The sequence below is a fragment of the Meleagris gallopavo genome, chromosome 22, assembly GCF_000146605.3.
Source record: "Meleagris gallopavo isolate NT-WF06-2002-E0010 breed Aviagen turkey brand Nicholas breeding stock chromosome 22, Turkey_5.1, whole genome shotgun sequence".
In the NCBI taxonomy this organism is placed as follows: Eukaryota; Metazoa; Chordata; class Aves; order Galliformes; family Phasianidae; genus Meleagris; species Meleagris gallopavo.
The window spans coordinates 4,515,291-4,540,269 of NC_015032.2; the positions used below are offsets into that span (position 1 = coordinate 4,515,291).

Genomic DNA, 24,979 nt, shown 5'->3' on the forward strand with positions numbered 1-24,979 from the left:
GGGGAAAAAAAAAAAAAAAAAAGAAATCAGCACTAAGCAAATGAAAAGCAGACTCTGTTGCAAGTGTTTTTTTTGCAGCAGCACAAGGACAAGATGATACCCAGTTAAATAATCTTGCAGTGAATTTTGCACTGACCAGTGGTGAGGACATCCTCCATGGTTGCGCATGCAGCACAGGGTCCTGCAGATCCAACCCTTCTCCCATCACATCCTCGTGGTGACACCAGCTGACAGCGCAGTTATCAACTGACTTATTGTCCCTGTGGAGATGAGACACCGTTACAGGCTTGGAAAAGGAGTGCAAAAAGGAAGAAATTGCCAAATACTTCCCTAGCATCATACCGCTTCCATGTGTGGCCAGCCTTGGGGACGTGCAGTGATGCTGCCATCAGCTGCCAGCTCTGACTGCTAGAATCCATTTTTTATTTAGTTTTATTAACCTCCACACATCTAGACACAAGCCTGAGATTTACAGCTCATACACAGTAAAACAGGAAGTTTCCTCATCTCCATGTAAGATATTTGCAATCATGCTCTGTGATCTGCTCCATTATTAAATACTGGTCCCTGGGAGGCTGAGACAGGAGAAACGATTTCCTAGCAGGTGGGGGAGCCCAGCCAACCCCCTCAGCACCTCGCTCAGGGATGCAGTGCATCGCCCTGCTCCTCTGCCTCACAGTCTTGGCCAAACACACCTTGCTCCTGCTACAGGAAGCCCTTGCATCTGATTTATCGAATGCAGCAAGGAGGGGGAATTAAAACAGCCGGGCTGCCCAGAGGCAAGCCCAGTAGCATCAGCTGCATCCTCCAGCAGCCTCTGTCCCTGCCATCCCAAAAAGCCTGTGGCTTACTTGGAATGGCAGAGTGAATTTGGGGCAGCTTGCAGCTACGCAGAAGCCCAAGGAAGGTGCACTGCACCGATGCAGCTTTGTGCATACTCCCCAAGCACCTGCATCTTAATTACTTTGGAGAGCTAATCGCTGACACTATAAATGGAGCTAAGCTAGCCAGGGTCTATTTTGTACCTTCCTTGCTCCTTTTGCCAGTGTTTCCTTTCAAAGCAAGCCAAAAAGACAAAAAGATTCCCTTTAATACACTTGATAGGAATTTCACACAAGTGGTGGGCTCTTTCATCTGCTGCACCTTCAGAAAAGGATGGAGATAAAAAGATGAAAGGGAAAGGAAGCCTCACACCCCTACGCACCATGCTGAGACCTGCTGCACGCCCCATGTGCCTCACGTCCCAGCTTCATCTCCTGCTCTCATAGAGAAGGCAGTGCCCCACCAGCACCCTGTGCTCTATTCATCACCTCAGCATTCCCACAGGGGAACAGGGAAGAGTAGAGCAGGAACTGGGAGACAACAGCGAGCCCTGCAGGTCCCAGCCTAGCACACTGACACCCCACGTCTCCATCACGGTGATTGGGAGTGGGGAGAAACCCTCTGAAGGAATGTTTTTTGGTGAAACAAAGAAACCGTGCTTCTACTGAAAAGTGAAAAAAGTCTGTTTTGACTTGGAGATCTTTTGCTATTGTAAGTGAAGCAGCAAAGCAAATACAATTTCATTTAGGTTTTATCATTACGACTCACTCTGACATTTACATTGTATTAAAGTTTTAATATTAATAAGACACAACTGCATAGTATTTAATACAAAAAAATCAAATAGATATCTAAGTTAATATTTCACATACTAAAATTCAAATGGCAAAATCCCTTTGCTCTGTTAAAGACGAAAGCACCCAGTGTTAATTAAAATCTGATTCTACCAGGGCTCTACGTCAAATAAATCCCCTGAAAACAAGTGGTGGTGATGCCAGCAATGTTCACGAGAGCATCTCAGGTGCTCTTGGTGGACACAGGGTCGGATGGAAGCAGTCCTCGTTGCTCCTCACACTGCTGTGCAACACCACAGAAAGCACAAGGAAGGGATGGAGCCCGATGGGTGTAACAGCCAGCAGGAAGGGGAGGTTGGTGCTGAACCTGTCCTGCAGGCAGCATCACTGGAAGTCTCCCAAAGCCCTGCCAGAGCCCATCCAGCTCCCATCCTGCAGAGGACTCCCCAGGGATGGGTCACTGCATCTCAGCTCCCTGCCTACTTCAGGTCATTCCGGAGGGATTGGAGCCCACCAGTATCCCCATGCCCAAGGCACCCATTGCTGCCTGGCCCTGTCCCATCAGGTGGAATGAACAAAGCGGGGCCTGGCCTTCAGCCTGCAGGGCTTTAATAGTCTTTGTAGTGGCTGTGTCTGCATTTCAAAGCAGCTCCACTTAATAGGGTTTTGTCTGGAAGCCGCAGCCATATAATAGGGTTTGAATTTAAACCAGGGGTGTTTAACAGGATCTGATGGTTGTACACGTATCTAATTGGAGCTAATCTTTATAATCCTGCTTTCCTCCCCCTTTTCCAGCCTTTCCTCTCTGCCACTCCTCCCTCACTCCGAAGCAGAGGGCCTGTTCCCTGCCTCAGCCTGAGCCCACAGCAGCTGTCCCACAGCCACCCCAGGCTCCAGGCATCCCCTCTGGATCCCCCTCTGGGGTACCCACATCAGCACCCAGCTCCTGCTGTGCATCCCCTGTTCTCACCCAATGCTCCTCAGGAGCTCGCTCAGCCCCATGACAGGGACCGGCTGTCATACAGGACACTTCACACCCAGCCCCTGTGGTGACCAAGGAAGCCCACTCCAGAACCAGACAGCTTCCTGCCTTCCAGGGATCCTGCACAATTAATTCACTGTCATTTACTTGCAGCTGAATTGTGCTCCAGTGCTACCCCAAGATTTATGCTCCGCATGAGCCTTATTGACAGACAGCAGGGTTGAAAGGTTAGAGAAGCAATATTTTCAGAATTTGCATAAACCAAGGGCATTTCATAATTTAGCCGATGTAGATTTGGATAAGATGAAATTGTTGGCCATTTTATAATTAGATGGCTAATCATAAAATAACCTTTGCAAGTCCTCAAAAACCATTATTATACAAATGAATTCCTGCTCCACATAAACTTATTTTACCCTTGTCTTTGAGGATCAGGGGCAGTAAAAAGATCTTTTCAGTAGAATTCATTTGCAGCCATCCCCATGTTGTTACTGTACTTTATGGATCACAAGTGCTTAATCAATAATGCAGTGCTTTCAGGAATGATGTTCTTGCCTGTGTCTTTCTGGGGCTGGAATTGTTTGGCCAGCTGCTCACAAATCTTTTGACAGGGATTCATTGTTTCAAGATCCCCTCATCTGCACCATAGGGCAGAGCCATCGGCTGGGCTGCAAGGAACAGGAAGTTTATTGGCATAAAAAGAGACATCTTGGCATACGGCTGGAATCGTTGCTCTTGGTTGGACTTGGCAGGTTAACGAATGGCCCTGGGAAGCCATTAAGAGCAGGGCAGCTGGAAGATTGTTCCTTCGACAAATGAAAACAAAGCCATCTCTTCCCAAACAGCTTGCCTCTGCATTGTTTCTTTCCCCCCCCACTCCCAAATTTGTTTCCCATTAGAGGGGTGAATGCATCGCTCCATGGATGCAGATAAAGAACACAGGGTCTAGGGACCCCCAAGTGAACTATTTCTCTGCCAAACTCTTCCAGTACCATATTTTACCAGAAGAACAGAGGAAGATATCAGTGGAAGATCTAACAGCCCTTCCCTTTTAACCCCAGTCCTACCACTGAGAGCTCACACTAAGCAGGGTGCACTCATTCACACCTCCTCCTGAAATATGTCCAAGTGTTGCACAGTTGATGGCAGGCAGCTGTTACTTCCCAGGAAACAATTTCCACTTTTTCTGAGACAAAGACAGAGTGATCCGTCTCTCCACCTTGGCTAAAGCCAATAGAGAAGCCCCTGTGGGTAGCAGGGCATGGCAGCCCCACCAGAAGCAGGCCAAGGTCCTAGCAAAGCCCACCTGGTAAGGTGACCCACCTGCCCAGTCTGGGCAGACCCCCAGGCTCCATCACACTTCCCTGACCATGCCAAAAGCACATTTTGTTGTGACCTGTGGTCTGAGGCTGCCTGTGAGCTCAGACAGGCTGACGTTGCATTTGATTCTTATTAATCATGGTTTGGGTGACATGGAACATTAACACACCACGGGTTGATGTGCAATGCCAGGGGCACTTTTCCTAACAGAGCAATTCAGAATTTAAATGATAGTATTTTCCAATCACTTTCCCCCCACTCAATCACTTTCAGCCCTTCACTGAACTGTCTTTTGCAAAGATGGGGATGCAGAAAGGAGAGATTTACTTGCTTTCTTATCAGTGATGCCTAGAATAACTCAGACCCACAAGCAAGCCAGATGCAACCAGACCACCTCTAAATATACCAGCAATACCAGGCAAAATCCAGCACAAAACCCAGCCACTGCTAAGGTCTTATTCACCCAGGGCCACCATCAGCATAACCCTTAATTTTACAGCTACTGAAACCGTAAGACAAGCATATTTCTAGCAACCTCCTCCTGTTGCATCACCCAACTTTGAAGTAACTCGTGGCAGAGCCCACCTCTGCTGTTCCCTTCACAGGGAGGAAGCAACAGAAGCAACATCCCTGACTTGCTCCAAGGCTGTGCTTCTGCACATCTCAGGCTTGCTAGGAAGTACTTGCACTTCTAAGGCCAAATATTTATAAGATGTTCGTGCTGGAGCCTGTGCCTCACCTCCCTGTTTTATTTTTAATCTTCATTTCATGGAGCTCAAGCAGTTCTTTCAAGGTTCCTGTGAATGATCTTTATCCCTTTTGCAGCTCATTCCGTTCTGTGAACAAAATCCCTGGGTGGCCCTGGATGAAGAAGAGAAAAAGGATGACATTTGAAATGGAATAAGAAATTGAAAACAGAGCATTACTTTTTTTTTTTTTTTAAAGAAAATTCACAACTCTAAATCCAGCAAGCTGTAAACAAGCATGTTTGGCATTTGTAGATCCCCAAATCTTTTGTAGGGAAAGATAAAAAGTAAATAAATAAATAGGATAAATGGGTTTATCTGCATGTCATAGGCAAAGGGAGTAGTATCCTAACCAGGGAAAGGGATGAATTTTATCCTGGTTGAAATAACCTCAGCAAGGCAAAGCCAGCCTCCCTTGTATTGCATCGCATAGGGCAGGCAGACAACTTCCAGACCAACTGGAGCATGTAAATTACAACACAAAAATCAGTTCTGACCTCTTGCAAGGTGAGACAAAAGAGCTGTTAGTGAAAGGTGGAGCAGAGGTGTCTCTTACTGATACCTGGGACAAGGAGCAACAATATCCCACTTCACATGGAGCCCTGGAACAGGCTGCACAGGGCAGGGGGCATGGCCCCGAGCTGCCAGAGTTCAAGGAGCTGTTGGAGAATGCTCTCAGACATAGGGTTTGGGTAATCCCATGTAGAGCCAAGGGTTGGACTTGTGGGGCCCTTCCAACTCAGGATAGACTGTGATTCTATGATTCATACAAAAGCACTCAAAGAAGAGATCCTGAGGTACGCCTCTGTAAAAAATGACTGAGATCCATTTATATCTCTTTTCCAGGCTCCAAAGAACCACTTTTACGTTAGATTTTTGGGGTATTTCTTCTATTTTGATCCTCACATTTCTGCAGCAGCAAAGGCCAACCCAGTAGCCTGCCCAGCACTAACCCACCACCTGCACCTCATTCTGCCTGTCAGCAGCATCTCCTCCTCAGGCCTCACAATGTTTCCTGGGTCGGGCAGTCCCCCTACTCAAGCTGTCAGATCCATTAGCTGGAAGGGAAGGATAACACTCACCCTCATTGCCCAAAACAAGCCTGAGATCAGGTCACTCTCCCTTTCGATGGGACAGGATATTCGCCCTCTCCTTTGGGACAGTGTGTTTGGTCTTTCACATCTGCTTCAGACCTGTCACACAGGCAAGACACAACCAGCAGAGATGTCACTGAGATGTGCAGTTGGCTGTCAGGGGACAATGAAAGAGTCAGAAAATCACCTTAGATCAGAGAAAGACAAATGAAGAGGTTGAGCAGACTCAGGAGCACAAGGCAGGGAGGGGAGGAGAAGGGGATGGTGGTGCACACCCAGCACCCATCAGGTGCTGGTGCCCAGCAGCCAGGAGCTGCAGGGCAGGATCCTGAGGCAGGAGGGCTCTGCAGGTTGTGGAGATCACTGGGCTGAAATTAACCAGTAAAGAAAACTTAGCAGCAGTTAGAGAAAACACTGATTTTGTGCATTCCTGCTTCTACATGTCCTGAGAAATAGCACTTTCAGACATTAGGTTTTGGGCTTAATTCAAACCCAGATTTACACTAGTGCTGAGAACAGACAAACACATCAGCAGAACTAGATCTAAAATTATTACTTTTCCCTACCTGCAGAAGTGTCAGAGAAGATACAGAGGCGGCTGTTCTTTAGGAGAAGCAGATGACTTTGGTTTGGAAGGGAAGAAGGGCTGAAATGCAGCATGAAGGTCCATTGCAGTTACTCTATCAACACTGGACCATAACCAATTTAAAAGCAAATTTAAAAAAAAAAAAAGCAAAACCAATCCATGCCTCTCCATTTGGGTACCTGAGGTCTGCCCGGGGATGGCCCACACCACGCCAGGCCTGCTGGTGCCTGAGGGGTGCACTGTTCTCAGGGGCAGAAAAGGATTTCTGTCCAGATTTAGCAGGGCTTAAGACTGATGAGGACAGCTTTCCCCTTGACTTTCCACCAGCAGACCGCAGCTCACATAAGACACGCAGACTGACCCAGCAGACATGGGAAATAGCAATGTCCTCAGTCCAGAGACAGGGAAAAAAAGTGTGCTTCCAAAGCACAATTAGTTCTGTGTCCAGTTCTACCAGCTCTTCACACAAGTTGTCTCCAACCCTCTAAGAATCAGGGAGCTGCTCAGCTAGTCCTCAGCATGTATCTACTGCCCTAAAACCATCCATCTCCTAGGCCTCTAAACACGAATTAGAATGCTAAAAATAAAATACATGTTTTAAGTTTTACAAAGTCAGTGCTGAGCAACTGCTTGCTAAATGGCCCAAGCAAGGCAGGAGGAGAGGCACATCACTGCTCTGAAAAATCCTGGGGTCAAAGCCACGAGATGTGAAGCCCCAGCAGCCCTTCACTGCACCCAGGTTTTTCCCCTACCATGAGGTCTCACATAAGTCCAATGCAGTTTCCCTTCCTGCACACAGCCAGGATAAAGCTCATGAAACATCACCACAGCAGCTGCAAGCGTAACAAGCTCAAGCTTAGCCACCAACAGAAAATTTTCTTTTTCCTGCAGGAAAATTTCAGGATCAAATTCAGGTAATTCCTGAAACAGGAGAAAATGCTTTCTTTACCCTCTGCATTCCTCTACAGCTGTGTGAAGGGTCAGAGCTCCCTGCGGATGCCCAGCCAATGTCCCTCCCCACAGCCTGCTGCTTGCACAGCGCTTTAGCACCATCAGCTGTGAGAACAAGGCAGAGAAACTGAGCTCCCCTGCCAGCAGAACAGGGCCTGGACGTGACAGCCCTCTGATGGACACAATGGCCATGCTGCCCAGCCAGGCACCAGCCCAGGTACCATCCCGAAAAGGGACCCTGACCAAAAAAAAAAAAGAACAGAAAAATCCTTGGGTGCTACTTCTCCTTCCTCCCATCCTTCCTTTTTATCCCTCCTTACCCCAACATTTTTGCTTTCCTCAGCTAGGCATGACGTCCCCACTGCAGTCTGGGCATTGTCATCACCCCAGGAGTATCCGTGGGGATGTGGCACTGAGAGACGTGGGCAATGGACACAGTGGGGGTGGGATTGGGTTGGACTGAGTGATCCTAGTGGTCTTTTCCAACCTTCGTTCTATAATTCTATGATTCAGGAGCGCCAGCTCCAGAGTTCCTCTCTCACCCTACTAAAATTGATCAATTTCCCATGCCTGGACTCAAACAAGGGCAATCTGCCTCAAGTTAGGAATGCAAAACACAAAGCAAACACAAAGCTAAGAAGTAATAACAATAACAACAATAAAATACCCAGCAACCTGGGGTTTTCTGCAGCTTTCCTCACAGCAGGGCTGCAGAGGGGATTTTTCTCCAGCACATCAGAAGCACGGCAGCCCCTGAGACGCCTTCATCCTCATCTTTTGCTTAAAGTTAAACCTCCAGGTCTCTCTGGGAGCACTGTCAGCACTGCTTAGGATGGCATTGGAACCCCATTTCCACAATCCCCATGCCCAGGTTCCCCAGCTCCAGTCAGAGGGCCCAGGGCCCCTACAGCCACGGAGAGCTGAACGAGTTTTTACTGGAAAGAAACTGGAGTATCTGAATTATGAATTAAAAAGCAGGTCTAGCTGTTTTTCCCCAGCAGCAGAACAGTGCCTATTCCTGTCCTCAAGCCCAAGGATGGACAAGCCAGGTTGATAATATCCTCACAAGGAGCTCCATTTTCTAATTAAAAGCTAATTGTCTTTTTCCCCATTAACCGTGCTAGCCTTGCTCATTTTCTTTTCTATTTTTCTGCCCCTCAATCTTTCTTAATAAGCAATCTGCAATGCAGGACACCCAGCTCTATCTGGATTTACAACATTAGAGAGCAGTTAATACTTCTCAGCCTCATAATCCTTTAATTTAGGGGCAGCTCAAACATATGCACTGGGATCGTGCACTGATTTATCCTGCAGTGGAGCCAGCAACACCCGCTCAGGACTCAGCTCACATCAGTGCAGGATCACAAATATAACTTAGTACTTATTTATTTTAGTGCCAAGAGCACTTAAACCCAGAGAGCAGCGTCCTCTTGTCCCACAGAGGAAAGCCAGAAGTCACACAGGTATGGCAGAGCTCAGGGCACGTGGAAGAGTCACTGAGACAAGGCAGTCCTCATGGCAAGCAATTTTGTGGATGATCTCCATCAAAACTCAGTATCCTGAGGGCTCAGAATAAAATGAGAATCAACATGGGATGCGTCCAACACGATTAGGGAAAAAATATCCTGGGAGGTACCCAAAGGCTGCCTTCCACCACTGAAGCCAAAGAAGGAGGGAGAGTTTTACAACGATTTCTCTTAAAATAACAACAAAATTGAAACTGCTACAGCCAGGCTTTCAGACAAGTGGTCCCAGCCGTATTTCCAAAGCAAACACTGCAGCACAGAGAAACAGAAATAAAAATGACTTCATGGATTTGCTTTGGCCCAGAGCTTGTAGAAATGAAAAATGAGCCAGCCTTCGAAAACTCCCTTGTTTCCCAGGATCCAAGGTTTTATTAACAAGTTTGTTGGTAGGGATTTTTTGGCTCTGTATTTGATATAAAACGCAGCCTGAAACAAGATGTACACAGCACTCCTGTTTGCCTGCCCTGCAAAGGGACTGCAGTGTCCTCCACTGAAGAGGCTCAGGGGTGCAGGGATGCTCACCCTGCACTTCGCTGTGCTGCCAACCACCAGAGGCAAGACTGCCACCATGGCTTTGCTGGCTTACGAAGGTTGGCACACTGCAACACAGAGACAACAGAGCTTGCTTGCAGAGCCATTCATGTACCAGTCTGACCAGTGAGATGCTCTTCATTTTCCAGCACCTTTCCAATTGCAAACAGATGTGTGTTGCTCTAATCACTGCATTTCACTTTCAGCTACATAAAACAGGGCTCCAAATCACCATATTGCACCAAAGTGGCTACACACACATCTTGGACTCCTAAAGGAAGCAGGACAGAACAGCTCTGCTATACGAGCTGTTATTCTCCAGCCCATGCTCACAGCAGCACCCTATCCTTTCCCTGTGCCTTCCCATGAAGTGGCCAAAGCCATTCCTAAACTAGCAAAACTGTTGAGGGGAATAGGAAAACCATCCCTCCTCCCCTAACTTGGGAAGGCCAACAGAGAAAGCCTACAACTTGCCAGGAAATAAGAGATTCCACATGAAAACAAGATTCCTGCTGGCCTATCCTGTCTTTCCCACCTCTGCATCAAATCCTGTGCCCATCTGTTCATCATTTGACCTCAGTGTATCTCAAACATCACCTACAAAAGACAGCATTACCTCTTGGGCCCAGATCAGGCCCATGCTTAAACATTAATCCCCGCCAGTTATTAATAGCTGAGCACTTTGTTCAGCTGGATCGGCCTCCTCCACCCAAGGAGCACTGACCCAGGAGCCAAGAGGCTCCTCAAGGCCAGAGGCTCACAGCAGCTGTCCAAGAGGGCTGCAGCCACACTGACCTGCCTCAGAAATGCTGCAGTACACAGCATGCTCTGCTGCTTTGTGCCACCCCAGCACAGCACTGCCTCCCTGTGCACATTGTGAGGCCCCAGGCAGAGTCAAAGCAAATCTGAACAACAGGGTGTTGTTAGCACCATTGTTTATTTCCAAAGGGAGCAAGTCCCTGGGAAGAAGCACCCGCTGCTCCCATTGTGCAGCACGGCAGTACAAACAGCCACAAACAGCCCTGCAGGGCTGGCCGACTCCAAATGCGAATCACCCCAAAGCACATCTCTCATGACAGCACATCATCTTCACCCTAGAAGCAAGGAGGAACCACCATCCCCTACAAAAAACCAGATGAGGAGATGCAATGGAAACTTAACAAGAGCCATTCCCAAGGTACCAGAGCAGCCAGCATGAAATCCAGCAGCCTTCAAAGTCTGTTTCCAGTGCCTGACGTGCACGCTTGAAGGCGAATCAGCTTCCTATGCTTGTAGAACCCAGGTCTTGCTGAGTGCTCTTGCTGTCAGTTCTCCACCCCTCCCTCATTTGCCTTTCCACAGGGATTCCAGAACTTGCATCCAACATTTAAGCCAGCAGTTAACTCAATTTATTACAATACAGATCTAACCTGGGAATAGAAGGAAGAAATTCACCCCTACACGCTATGGCCTTGCAGAGGACTTTTCCCCCCCCAACTTTGAAGTTCCCTCCTCTTCTTTTATAACAAAATTTAAAACATAAAATAAAAAGAGTAGAACAATCCTTCACGATAAGATTAAGGTCCTTGATGTGTGACTTTGTTTCAGCATGCCCAAGAACTGTCGTGCTTTCTCCTGCATGAAGAGTTGGTCTCGGGTTCCACCACAGGCCACCGCCTTCCAAGCCCTGGTCATCTATGGAGGGAAAAGAAAGAATATGTACAACACAGCCCAGGGAGAGGAAGGCACTGGGGACTAGTGAAACAAGCACAATGTTGACATACTGTTTTAAAACAACGTGCATAAATAAAAACTATCTGCTCCCCAGGAAAAACAAAAACCTCTAGCTTGGGGTGCTATGTTCAGCAGTTTCCAGTTAAGTGTCCCATTGCAGAACCATCCATAGCCTCTTTAGAGCTTTTCCCAGCTTGTCTCGGGACCAAAAGCCCAGAGAACAAGCCCACTAAGCTTCACCATGCTGAACAGAGCCTGGAGGGATGAAAGGAATTCAACAGCAGCTTCCAGGTTTACTGCTGACCAGCTCAACTCCTGCAGAAGCTGCTCAGCCCCAGATCTTGAAAGGTTTAATTGGTCAGAAAGACCATCCATCCTTAGCAGTAATTTAGTGCCTGTAGCTTCAACAGGGCCCTCACATAGCACACAGGAAGAAAAAAAAAATTCAGGTGTGCTTCAGTCACAGTGTAAAGCAAGAGCCCCCATGACATGCTTTGCTATGCTAGGAAAACCTCTACAAATCTTCTGATAAATGCTGCAAAACAACATATACTGCCCTCAACTGGAAGTAGTCATTTATGTGTATGGCAAAGAACTGGAATTTGATGTGCAGTATTTGCTAACAGTAACACCCCATGCAGACACAGCATGGCTTCAGGGACAATTTAGGTTCAGTTCACAGCTAAGTGAGCACCCTTAATCTATAGCTGCCACTGCTAGCAGCACCAGTCTGGTGCAACAAATCCCAAGAGTCCAGCAATACGACAGGCAGCTCTGCTGTCTTTGGACTAGGATTTCTCAGCACATCTGTACTCTGCCACCACACAAGCTGACTTACTGATTTACTGCAACCCTCAAATCACTCCCAGAGCTTTATTTATACGGATCTATTAGCACTCAGAGCAATACACCTCTACCCAGGACAGGAGGAGAAATGGAAGTGTTTAAGTGGGGTCTATTTTGAGAAGGGGAAGGAATTACACTGGCTGAGGAGTACTTATTTGTCAGAAAGAGCTTTCACAACAGACAGCTCTAATCCAGAGATAGATACTCTGTTTATCTGAAGATGGAACGAGCCAAGGCTGCTCTGTAGAGATTGGACCTGGGCTTTTCCTTGCATCTGAAAACACCTCTGTGCTAGCCCCCAGCTGTGGTTTCACTCCTCACCTAGGAAAATGCCTATATAATATCTCATATATATCATCCTATCAGAGAATTGCCATGACTCAGCCCAGACAAATACCTACAAAAATCATGCCATTCTCCAAGGAACCACACCAAATGAAGGAGGGATCCGATTCTTTTAATGCACTGTCTGAAACTACATCAACTGGTGAAGATTTTACGAAGAACACAACCATTTATGTCCCAAAGGTTAAATAACTCTAAGGTCAACAGCCCTTAAAAGCACCAATCACAGTAGAGGTTACGAGTTATGCTTGAAAGGCAAGTAAACATCATCCACTGGAGCACGGTAATGCCACTGTTCAGGTAAATGGCAGGACAAAGGCAGCCCATGCTGTCTGTGGCACACAGATTTCACTATAGCCTAGAAATATGCCTTACAGGGGTGAGAAGTGCCTCTTTGGTACTTATATTGTGCCTCACAGAGTTGTTACAGTCAGAGAAACAAAGATTAACCTACTGTAGTCCACACAAGGAATGATTCCTAAAAAAGAAGTTTACTTCACTGCTGGGTTAGTCTAAATCCCTTGATGAGCTGAGACAGAACACAGATTCCCAGGAAGAAATCCAGGGCCAAACAGGCCCTGCAGGCCACAGCTCTGATCAGCCACGGGGCTTTGAGCCCCAGTGGAAGGGCAAGTTTGCAAGAAAAGCAGAGGAAGCTGCAGTGTGACACTGCTAGTTCGGTATGTCCAAACCTGAATGCCAAGACAGCCCTGAGAGCATACAGATGTCCACACAGGAGCACACTATATTCCTCTTGAGCTTGACCCCCATAACTCTCCTCCCGAAGTAGAACAGGGGCAGCACTACCAGCTGATCTGGTGATGGAAGGGAATAGCTGCAGGGCTTACTGGTGCCGGTGGTCTGAAATGGCTTGGCATTTTCCTGTAGGACATTTTCTCTGACTGTACTTGCACAAAGGCTCTGTTGAGCAAGCCAGAGTCGTTCTTCCTGTTTGAGGAGGAAAGATTCAAGGATCTCGACAGGAAATTCACAGGCTGCAAAAAGAAAGAAAATTGTATAAAGAAAAAAGTCAATTTGCACTAACAGTGCTGATACTTCTCCTGGCCAAAAGGTGAACTAACAAATCCCAGCACTTCATCCACACATTATAAGGCAATTAGAGTGTTGCTCTAATCACTGCATTTCACTTTTGGCTACGTAAAACAGGGCTCCAAATCACCATATTGCACCAAAGTGGCTACACACACAGCTTGGACTCCTAAAGAAAGCAGGACAGAATGAGCTGCTATTCTCCAGCCCATGCTCACAGCAGCACCCCATCCCTTCCCTGTGCCTTCCTATGAAGTGGCTAAAGTCATTCTTCACCACTGCTTTGCATAAGATTTCTTTGGAGAGCTTACTAACCAAAATAGGCTTGCTGACAAAGAAAAAGCACAAATAGTGTAAGAAATAAGTAACTGTGCTAAAACACAGCCTTTGTCTTCTGAGATGAAGGTGCTTCTTACTCCTGCAGCCAGCCAAGGAAACCTCCAAGAATGAGAACACATAAGGCTTCTCCTATCCCACAGGTAGAAAAGCAGCTGGGTAGTAATCAAATCACAAAGGAATTTGCATCTCCTTCCGCAGGCAGCTTTTTCACAAGAATTTCTGTTCATCCGGAGCCTTGGGCCTTCAGGCTGTGATTCAGCCTACAGCCCCTACACCATGCCTGAACTCTGAATCACACAGCCCTTGTATTAAATTGCTAGTGTTAAAAACACTCACCTGGGTTCTTTTGAAACAGATAGTTTTGGGGAGGGCTGCCATATTTTGCGTCATATCTTCATCCACAATATCCAGGGCCAGTGACTTCCGGACCTTCTTGATGGGACTCCTGCGCAACTGTGGAACACAAATACAAGTGTGAGCATGAATCAACTCGGTGAACTCCCATCCTAAGGGCCAAGGGTGCATACTGAGCCTGCAAAACCACCCATCTGCATCGCACTAGCAGCTCAAAAAGACATGCTGCTGCCTTCCCCACCACAGTGCACAGCAGCTTCTAGTGCTCCCCCGCTGGCCCTAAGAGCCACTGATTTAGAAGGGGAAACTCCTTCCAGCAGGAAGGAAAGGTCATATCACCTGGGCCTACTGAGCCAAGACACTTTTTGCACCAGACTACAGCCTGTGCGGAGCCCAGCTTGCCACAGATACTTCTGGTCTGCCCTAAGTCTCTCCTTGCACATTAGGGAGACAGCAGCTCCTGGCACAGCCCTGAGTTCTGCATAAACCAGGCCGCAGCCACCAGTATTTTAAGCAGGCCTTAACCTCAGGCATACAAGCAGATTCACTCACTAAAAGGCAGCAACCACATACTGAAAAACTTTTTGGCATAAATAGCAAGATGAACACAGGCAGCAAAAACACCCCTCTACAGCTCAGGACAGTCCAAAAACAGATACTGAAAGCAAAACCAGTTCACCCCTTGTTTCCTTTTCTGTTTCTCAGGCTTCACGTCATCCTCAATAATAAGTTCAATGCCTGCTTCACTTCGGAGCACCTCTTTCAAGTCTTCTTCCAGGTGAGGAGTCTGCGGCTGATGTGAAGGAGAAAGAGCACAAGACTGTCATAATTTGTACACCAGGCAAATTTAGAATTCTATCAGTGGATAATGGGGCCAGGGTAACCCACAGGAACTCACAGTGGGAAGACAAACATTACAAAGTATTTACTTTCCAGCAGGAAAAGACATTACAAGATTTCTGTTAGCCTGACAGACTTACAGGATCTCCATGCAAGGGAGACTCTTAGCAGTTGAACCCCCAGAATTGCCATCAAGAGACCAGTGTGTACTAAAGGCACAGTACACTGAAACTGCCATCCTCAAAGCACCCACAGTCCACGTTAGAGATCTAGGGATGCAGTGTTTCCTTGCTTTCTCCAAGGTCATGAATAAGCAAGCACTGAGGCCATATTCAAAAGCTGTTTGGAGTTTGGGTTTTTTGTTTTGTTTTTTTTGTTTGTTTGTTTGTTTTTGTTTTTTGTTCTGTTTTTACTACTTTGCAGAGGACCTAGAAATCCTGTGGTTACTTACCATGATGCATGTTTGGTATGACAAGGTCTCCATCCCCCTCATCTCAGCCCAGCACTACCAAACTCTACCATGTTGCTACTCAAATAATGGCTGGCTCACAGCTCTGCTGCAAACTACCCCACGCACTGCCACCAGCAAGCAACAGGCCTGTCCAGTACATACCAAAGGCCTAATTGGTCCGTATTTTTCCAGAGCATTTTTGAAAGGTGTTGGGGTATGTGGAGTATTGTCCACCACATATTTCTGATCTGGTGTGACAAACCTGCCAGTAGAGAAGCAGAAAAGATTAAGGATCAGACATGCTGTACATCACAAAGTAAACCCCATCCTTCCACTCTCACTACACAAATCACTTGCAGAGTCTCACATGGTGACAGCAGAAGCCATATGTCTGGTTAGGGCATTCCTGGGACATAAGCAGGGCCAAAGGCTACCAAGGAACCTTTAGTAGGGAAAATATTTCAGAAATGCCAGCTATGCTTCTCCAATCTGTCAACTGCCAAGCACCCTTATCAGAAAGTGATACAACACTTGCAATACTGGCATGACAGATCTCTGCAGGCCAGTACTTCTCTGCAGTGCTTCTGCTAGCAGAGTTCCTCAAGGCCAGCCAGAGCTTTGTGATCAGGGGAAATCCTAGTGCAATTACACTTGGAGCAGCCAAGCCAGCTTACACCAATGGGATATGGTTGCTGCTCAGGGCCACATCAGTTTTGCTAGCACAGCCAGCACCCCACAAACTATGCTGCATCGGTGTAGCGACATGCAGAGACAGGCCTGCCAGCAGAACACTCCCTGTGCAGGACACCCTCTCTCACCTAGCTGGGATGGTGCCTCAAGATCATGTCCTGGACTGCCCCACATGTCAGAGGGTGCAGATCTAAAGGGATGGATCTGAACAGTCTTTGTTGAGCTGCTTCCCTGCTGGCAGAGGGCTCACAGCATTGTAACGCTTCCCAAAGACATGCACAGAAGGCATCAGCCGACCAAGCAGCTGAACACAACAGCAGTCATTTGGCTGAGGTCCCAACCAGATGGGACACTTGTTCCCCTGCAGCAAATGGAGAAGCTGTCTTTGGGTGCCACACCAATTTAAGGAAATCCCTCAGCCTGCCTTGTCACTCTCAGTAATGCCAGCACTGGGGAAGTTTTGTTTGACCTAAATCAAACTCCTGTGTGAAAAAGGACACTGCTCAGGATGGAATGGGAAAGAAGAAATACAGGACTTACGCTGAGTTTTTCTGGAGCAGAGGAGTCTTGTCCCTGTGCAGAGGGGTGGTGACAATCACCTTCTGACTGCACACAGGTGTGGAGGTAAGAGATGGGTTCTCCAGTTCTAGTGTATCTTGTTTGGTCCAAAAGTTTAAGAACTGATGACATAGGACAGAAAGAGGAAAACACAGTCTCAAACTTCCCAACATGGTATATCATCAGGGGGAGGGAGGGAAAACCTGATGTAGGGACAACCCTCCCATACTGAATGGCACTCACTGGAGGATCTGCCCCAGTAAGATCAAGGGTGACCTTTGTCAAAAATCAAGTGGCAGAAGGGGGATCCATCAGCTGGGATGGCTCTTACTGAGATAGTCCATCAGATGGACTAAGAAGTCCATCTTCTTCAAAGAAGGTGCCTCACACCTACAAAGTTTACTTTCCCAAAAGAGGTAAGCAGATACAACCAGTCAGCTACAAGGTGGGAAGGAAGTCTCTGCTCGCACTGGTCCAGATAAGGCCTGGCTATGTGGTGAAGGAGCAGTACCACCAGCACAACAAAAAGCCTGCTCTGAGTTCCAGTCAGCAACCACAAGGTCACTTCAAGTAACACAGACTATTGACTGTAATAAATACATGAGCTGTTTGTGTTACATTCAACTGATGTTGAGTTTCAGTTGAGATGTTGGGTTCAGTTTGAGACTGACTTCTCAGGTGATTGTGGAATCACAGAATTGTAGGGGTTGGAAGGCACCTATCGAGATCACCAAGTCCAACCCAGCTGCTAAAGCAGGTTCTCTACAGTAGATAATACAACAAAGCACTCAGGCAGGTTTTGAATATCTCCAGAGAAGGAGTCTCTACAACTTCGTTGGGCAGCCTGTTTCACAGCGCTGTCACTCCCAAAGAAATTTTTTCTCATACTCATATGGAACTTCCTATGTTCCCAGATTAATTCTAGGCCTCTCAGCTTCTCATGGCAGAACTGCACTATTCAGGTTTCACTTTGAATCCCCAGTTCTCGATGGCCTTGCATTCAAGGTTGATCTGAATCTGGGTATCAGAGTGTCCCATGATGTTCTACCACATGCCACTGAGGGCAGCAGAAACCCCAGAAATACAAAGTCCTGGAAGGTTCAGCCAGTGGCACAGGGAGACAGTGTGTGAACGACAGAGTAGCTGTGGAAGCTTTGCTAGCTGACGCAGCAGTGCAGCAGGATTTATCTTGTCTTATTGACAGAACTTCACTGTGTCAAGGTAGGAGTTAGGGAGTCTGAATGCCGCAGCATTCCAGTAAGATGTTTGTTGTGAGACCAGGTATGGATGCTACAACAGTCATGGTAAAGATGGGAAAGTCCTAAGTTTACTTTGTAACAAAGACAAGGCCCGTGAGCACATCCCTGTGCCATCAACTCACAGATGTGCACCAGCAGGTGCTGTCCAGACAGATGACTGTGCTACAAATAAGAAAGGAAAGCCACATGCACTGTCACATCACTGCTATCCCATGCCAGGGCATTAATGCCCACACATGGTACCCTGGACAAGGAAGCACTGTGCTCTCTCCTGCAGCGGGGGCAGGTGCAGATCTGCATAGCAGTGCTCCTTCCTCATAGCAGGCACATGGCCCCATCCATCATACAGGGTAACTGGGCTTGGCCTGTGCTGCAAGCACTCCTGCTGAGGGAATCATAGGCTGCTGCTCTCACAGAAAGAGCAGCACTGAAGACAAGCAGTGCCAGAACCCAGCTCCACACCTTGTTTTACCAGAAACACATGCATACTCTATGCACTGGAACTGCCTAATGCAAGAGAAGAGAAACACAAAGATGGCAGAGCTGATGAGATTACAGCATTAAGACAAAGCATTAACATGCTTATAGTTCACAAACAAACCTAAGCAGAGGAGCCCAGGCAGGGCTGCACCACTATTCTGTACCTGAGATGGAGAGAAGGGCAGTGTCTTGACAGGTGTGCTCTTGGGCGTCATGCTGTTGCAGGAGTCATGGAAGGAGAGGCTGGTGCTGGGGGCATTCTCCGTGACAGGGGAGAGGGAGATTTTCCTCTTCTTCTGCCTCTTCAACACAGAGGGCGGCGTGCCAAAGCTCACCTCCGCATGTGGTGAGATGGGGATGAGTTCCCCCTTGCTGCTCTTGCTCAGGTCGGAGATGGTGTGGCCATCCAGGCGGTACTCAGTCACGTTGGGTAGGGATGGCGTTGGTTTGCTGGGCGTTTGCCGCACGGGGCTGTTGCTACTGCTGCTGTTAGCAGAGGGTTCCTCAGGCAGGTCAAACTGGGTCAGGTCACACCACCCATCCGGGTCCTGCATACAAGAGAAGCTATCAGCAACAGCCCAGGAAAGAAAGCTGAGCAGCTGGCTGGTGCAAATACAAAGGTTAACTGCGAGGTGAAAAAAGCAGGTGTGCAGAGTGCACTGCCTTTTGCAAGGAGCCTGGCTATACATAAGAAATCAAGCTCTCTTTTATCTGCAGTCAACACAGCTGACAGTCAGACCACAGACCTGATCCACCTGAAAACTGTTTGTGCATAGGGCAGTTCTTTCTTTTTACGCTAGGTCGGTTTCCCAGTTCAGTTCACAGCACAGCTGCAACACACAGCTGCATCCACACAGAGGGAGCAAAACAGAAATGGTTGGGGACAGAGTCTGAAAAAGGTGACTGTTGCCAAACTTGGTTACACCAGTATGGGTGGACACAGGGCTACTCTGTAAAGCACACTGCTGTAAACAGATGAAAAATAGCCAGAACTATTCACAGCTCAACCCCAATATAAGTATCATTCAAATAGGCCTGTAAGGACCCACAAATTGGCCATTAAGGCTTGGGCACAAAGTCCTTCTTTACACATGCGGAGTGAATATTTCACAGATAATCAGCTCATAAACCAGATTGCACAGATATTTCCCTTTGTTGGCTGCAAATTGTTCTGTAGATGAATCAAACTGGAGGCTAAATTAAAGGAATCCACACAACTCTCCTTATACCTATGGTGATAAGCAAGGTGACCCAGCAAGTTCACTCAGTGGAAGAGTGGTGGAAATCAGGTCCCGTAAGTCTCCCACCACTACGTGGAGGAGCAAAGGTGTGCTACTTACTGATTCAATCATGTCCAGAGCTTCATTTAATGCTGGGACAGACGAAGGACACAAATAATTGGCAGCTTCAACGACCCATTTGTACGGAGATGCGACAGATGCCGAGGCATCCTCAGGCACCACATCATCTGGGGTTCCTTCCCCGTTGTGCTCAGCCAGGTCAGCAGCTGGCAACTCTGAGGGTAACTCCTGCAAACCTGTCACCTCCTCATCGCTGACATCCTCCTCCTTTATTTCAGAGATATCAACTGGCCAGTTTGGCACAACGGTCTTCATGCAAACAAGAAAGAAAGTGCAGCCATTAGCAGAAACCAAGTGAACAAGATCAAGTCCTAAGCCACGAGCACTGATCCCTGGGCCCACCACTCCCCCTGCTTTCCTAACAGCCATTTGGATTGTCTCACATCCCTGTTCTCCCTCATTGCTCTGTTGCATACACCACCTGAAGGAGCCCATGCAAATTAAGGGAAGGACTATTTAACTGAAGATGTCTCTCAACAGTATCCCGGAAAGAAGTGGAACAAAGGCTGGGCAGGTAGCAGTAACTCTATACTTCCTCTGAAGAGCCTGCATTTGAAAGTGTCATGCTTTCTTCACACAAATAACTATGTATACTTTTCCTGCTTTCCATTTTAAAGGAAGAGAATTTAGTACCTCTTCATCATTCCCCCCCATCACTGCACAGCCTGAAGCAACCTCTCCCCCCTGTCCCCCCCAATTTTTCTGACTCCAATACAGACTTGACAGTGGGGTTAGCAAGATAACAGTAGCAGGCTGCTGTCTTCCACTTGGATAACACACTTGGGCACATATACCTCTAATTCTTGGAGGGAGATATCTCCCTAGAGTCAGTGTCTTGGAGAAGGCACTCTTTATATAAACATGAAGGCAGCGTTAGAGGCAGCAGCAGGGTGACTGAACAGCTCTGATGCACATTAGCAGAGCCAAGACAGACCTAACTGCCCACATACTTGTTCAGTACCTGGCTCTCAGCTCTTGTTCCACTTTGGCTCTCATTGTCATCCACTTCCACTAGCAAATACAGTGGCTGGGACTCCTTTGTTTCATTGAGGAAGCCCCCCGTGTCCACTTTGCGCTTGATGGTGGAGTTCCAGTGATTCTTCACAGCATTGTCAGTCCTACAGAGAGAGAAAGCAGAAGAAAATAAAAATTGTTATTATCAGCAGCCTTAAAGCACAGCTAACAGCTCCTGTGAGCTCCCCAGCCTCATCCCATGAGACCAACACATGAATCTCCACAAGCTACCCAGCTCTGACGGTACGAGTGAGCAAAGACTCCCTACCTCCCAGGCAGCAGCTTGGCAATCTCAGCCCAGCGATTCCCCAGGACCTTGTGGGCCTCAAAAATGATGCGATCCTCCTCCTCTGTCCACGAGGATTTCTTCACCTCAGGGTTCAGGTGGTTATGCCAGCGTTCCCGGCACTGCTTCCCTAAGCGTCCTTTCAGGTGCTTGGCTATCAGAGTCCATTGTTTGGTGCCATATTTTTTAACCAGTTCTATTACCTTTGAAGAAAATAGAAAGGAAATAAGGAAACAGAGCAAAGGAGAAGGTCAATACAGGCATTGCTTTGCATTTCACTTGTGTCGGAACCAGCAGACAGTGAAGGATCCATTAAGGCAAAAAAGCTGGAGGGATCCAGCACTGACACATGACAATGTCACTGACAGGTGAAAAGCATTTTTGTGAGCAACAATTCAACCATATGCCTGGAAGAGGCAGTTTTCATGCAGTCATCTTGCCACTTGACACCTATGTATGTAGATGGTGGCTCACAGAGGGCTAGGACAGAAATGGGCAAGGGCAGTGAGGAACAAGTCAAAGCATCAAGTCCCATGTTCTCCAAGGCTCCTCTGCCTTCCTCTCTTCCCAAGAACCTGGCTGCATGACCAGAGTTCCCACCGTGCCTACACTCCTCTGCCTACTGGGACAGCAAGGCACAGCCTTCCTTTAACAGAGGGTACAACTCCCAGGAGAGGACACAACCTGCAGCTCCATGCCCCACTAACACCAGAACACGTGGTACAAGCACCAAAGCAGAAATGAACAAAATTCACTTAAAAGCCATCTGCTTTGCAACTTTCTCTTCACCTAGGGATTTGACATGTCTGCCTGAAACTCAGTACAAATGCTTCCAGGCAAGGAATCTTTGCTGATTGGCTTGAAATACATCCATGCAACAAAGCAATGTAACATAACATGCTGCCTGCAGCGTTTAGCCTGCCAAAATCTCAGAGAGGAGGACAGATGACTCCAAAAAAGTATTTTCATCCTGTCCAGCAGTGCTTAGCTGAAAAGGCGCAGGTAGCAGGTGCATCACAGGGCTCTTGATCTATAACTAACATTCCCACTACAGACTGATTGCCTAGGGCAGACAAATGGGCCACAGATACCCACGTGCAAGGACGTGGAGAGTTTCCAGCACAAAGCTATCCACAGTTTCAGAAAGCTGGAGCCTGGTTTGGCCACGATGGCAGTGGGCATCAGGACTAGGTTGGCTGGCAATCAGGACATAAAAAGACAAGGAGAGAATAGGGAGCAACTGTTCTGCTGTAGGAAGGTAGAAGGGCATTATTATAAGCCTCCTCAGGAAGAGTTTGACGTAACACAGATGGAAAGCCCACAAGGAAGAAGGAATTATAATGGGTGCAAAATGGAAAGAAATGGGTGAGCAGTGATGTCACAGGGAATCTGACAAACTAAGAAATTAAACAGCAGAACAAATATGACTAGGAATTAATTTCAAATTTTCTTAAGGATGTCTGAGCTGCTTGCTCTCAGCTCACTGTGGAACCAGCAGTATCTCGGAACTCACAATTTATCTGTCAAATATTAGACATCCACCACAGCACAGAAAAAGCCAGATTTATTTTTGGTTAGGCTCATCATGGCCAGGTCAGACAGAGAACCACAGACAGATGGATGAATTAATTCCCATATCTGCCCTCTCCCTTGCTAGCTTACTTCAGCAGTACAGTGTGAAAGAGAGAGGGTGTTCAGCTGAAGATGCCTAGGCCTGCTTCTGCTCATCATGACCATGGCTGCATTAGGCTCTTCAGAACAGGTCAAGAGTGGAGCTTTTATGAGTATCCACAACTGGAAAGAACTACCTACAGTCTGTAAGACCAGAGAGTCTGACACCTCCACTTTGTTGACAGAGGATCACAGCCACACAATGCTCAGATCTTGTCCTTGCCTGACTTACCTTTTGGTCCTCCTCTTTGGTCCAAGGGCCCTTAACCAAGTCTGGATTCAACACCCTCAGCCAACGGTACTGACACTGCTGGTCACTACGGTTCTGGGGAAAGGAATCAGAACAGACATACATTAGACTGGAGGCTCCAAAACCCCCTGTAGAAACACAGCAGTCCTCACATACACAACCTGCCCCACAGAGAAACTACAGATGCACTGAGAGAATGCATACTATGGTTATAGTAGAGGGTATTGGGTATAGAATACAGGAACAGGAACTTCAGTGTCTCACTCCAGCTCCCAACAAACTCACACATGAACTCCTCTAAGCAAGAAGGATGTGTTACCCTGCTCTAGAGGAGCACTAAATTTGTTCAACAGTAGCAGCTACAGAACAAAGTCCCACCACACAAGGTGTTGCATAGACACAGTCAGCGCCCTGAGCACAAGAATCAGCATGCAAACACTACGATTCCCAACCAGGCAAAGGGGCACTTACAGGAAAGTGACTGGCCAGGAACTTCCAGTCATTCTGCCCATAATGTCTTACTAACATCTTCAGCCGCTCATCCTGCAAAGAACAAAGACATCCACTGAGCAAAATGTGCCACAGTTACCCCAGGACTAACGACATCAAGAGAACAATCTAGATATTTTTTAACTGTTAAGCTTTTTATGTCTGCATTACAAGGAAGAGGGTATATGAGTCCTTTAACAGTCCCAGTGCACAGAGGCCAGCTAGAACACTTTTGATTCAGGACTCTGTACTAGGGCAAATTCCTGGTGTGTGCATGATGAGAGCAGAGTACAAAACACACTCAGTTGCTGTGGTTCACAGGCTCACACTGAGCTCTGTTCCAAACTAGTTTGGTTCAAACTACGTGGCCAGAGCTACCTGCTTATCCAGCCCCAGTATGCCCCTGACCAGGCAATCCATCTCCCAGCTCACATAGTGCCTTCACCTGACCAAAGAAACAGACTGTTCTAACTACATTGCTACTAACCAGGCAGCCTGCTGCCTTTTTACACTGACATTTCTACAGCACTTCTCTCACAAGTCCTGCACTACAGTTTTCCTGCTATTACACCTCGCACAAAGCCTGCTATAGGCTTCCTTGCCTATGGGCAAGGAAATGAAACACCTTGTGGGTGGGCAAAGAAAGATAAGAAATAATTCGTTGCCCAACACAAACTCGAGATTTTGATCTCTGCATAAAGGCCACTCTTATTCCATATTTAGAGCCCAAGGGAAATGAAACGCTTTTTAGTTTTCACAAAATAAAAAGAAAGGATTTAGGAGGAAATAGAAGTAGGGCAGAAAACATGCCTACTCATTTCAAACTTATTGGCACAATCCTAATGGCCCAATCACTGTCCAGTTTGACTACAGAAAAGGGCATCTGCACTCCATGAACCAGCTCCAGGCCTCCGCCACCTTCTAGTAGCTGCTGCAGGCAGCTGACACCATGCTGTAAGCCCAGATGCTGAAGTGGTCAGAGTTCTTCGCTCCCCAGGTTTCAAACTCACCTGACCTTCCTCCCATCAAAGCCTCAGCAAAACAGACAAAGGGCCTTTCCCAGCAATAAGACACTGTGAGTGGGTGTTGTGGCAGCAGGCAAGGAGCGGGATGAATCGCTCACCCTAAAGGCCTACTAAACTCCACCCACAGCCCTGTCAGCAGCGAGCACCCTGTCCTCACTCACCTCCTCCTGCGTCCACTTGACCTTGCACCTGCCGTCCCGCTGCTCAGGCACATCCGAGTCGGTGTCCTGGCAATGCAGCTCATCCTGGTCCTCACTGCAGAGCAACAGACAGAGCGTTATCCCGTTTCCTCTAGGAAAAGTAGGGCAGAGGGAGCAGCCCCCCCAGCACACACACACACACACACACACACACTCCGACCCTCCCTCACCCTCTCCACACCCCAGCTCCAGGACCTGCCGTGTGTTTGCCAGTCTCGCAGTGACACCAAGAATGGACTCTCTTCAGTTCCCGCCCGTCAGTGCGGGCTCCGTGAGCCCAGCCCCGTTCCATCCCCCTCTATGCAGCCCCCCAACTCCCTCCCTCACTGCATTGGCACAGCGGGCCCGGGGCCGGACAGCTCTGAGCCGCCGGGCCCAGCCCGAGGGCAGCGCGAAGAGGCGGGCG

At 47.8% G+C, this 24,979-nt stretch overlaps 1 protein-coding gene and 1 long non-coding RNA gene across 2 annotated transcripts; both read right to left on the minus strand.

Annotated features, from left to right (window-relative positions):
* Window positions 1-7: 7 nt before the first annotated feature.
* On the minus strand, window positions 8-7,548 carry LOC104914003. Its single transcript, XR_795768.3, has 3 exons — window positions 5,747-7,548; window positions 4,658-4,779; window positions 8-260 (listed from the first exon to the last, which is right to left on the minus strand). It is a non-coding gene; the product is annotated as an uncharacterized LOC104914003 (long non-coding RNA).
* A 2,722-nt stretch (window positions 7,549-10,270) lies between these two features.
* On the minus strand, window positions 10,271-24,905 carry MYBL2 (MYB proto-oncogene like 2). Its single transcript, XM_019622079.1, has 14 exons — window positions 24,901-24,905; window positions 24,535-24,814; window positions 23,331-23,402; window positions 22,842-22,934; window positions 20,921-21,141; window positions 20,600-20,756; window positions 19,618-19,887; window positions 18,442-18,825; window positions 16,521-16,660; window positions 15,453-15,552; window positions 14,679-14,792; window positions 13,982-14,098; window positions 13,105-13,251; window positions 10,271-11,026 (listed from the first exon to the last, which is right to left on the minus strand). Exons 1-14 carry the CDS (start codon window positions 24,903-24,905, stop codon window positions 10,898-10,900), a joined length of 2,229 nt encoding a protein of 742 aa, XP_019477624.1. The 3' UTR covers window positions 10,271-10,897.
* Window positions 24,906-24,979: the final 74 nt, after the last annotated feature.

What these genes read in the sequence shown, in the direction of transcription:
- MYBL2 (XM_019622079.1), bottom strand. An exon ending in GAACAAGAGCTGAGAGCCAG is followed by an intron (nt 19,888 to 20,599) that starts GTACTGAACAAG and finishes GTTTGCATGAAG; the next exon opens with ACCGTTGTGCCAAACTGGCC. An exon ending in TGCCCTTCTCTCCATCTCAG is followed by an intron (nt 16,661 to 18,441) that starts GTACAGAATAGT and finishes CTATGTCATCAG; the next exon opens with TTCTTAAACTTTTGGACCAA.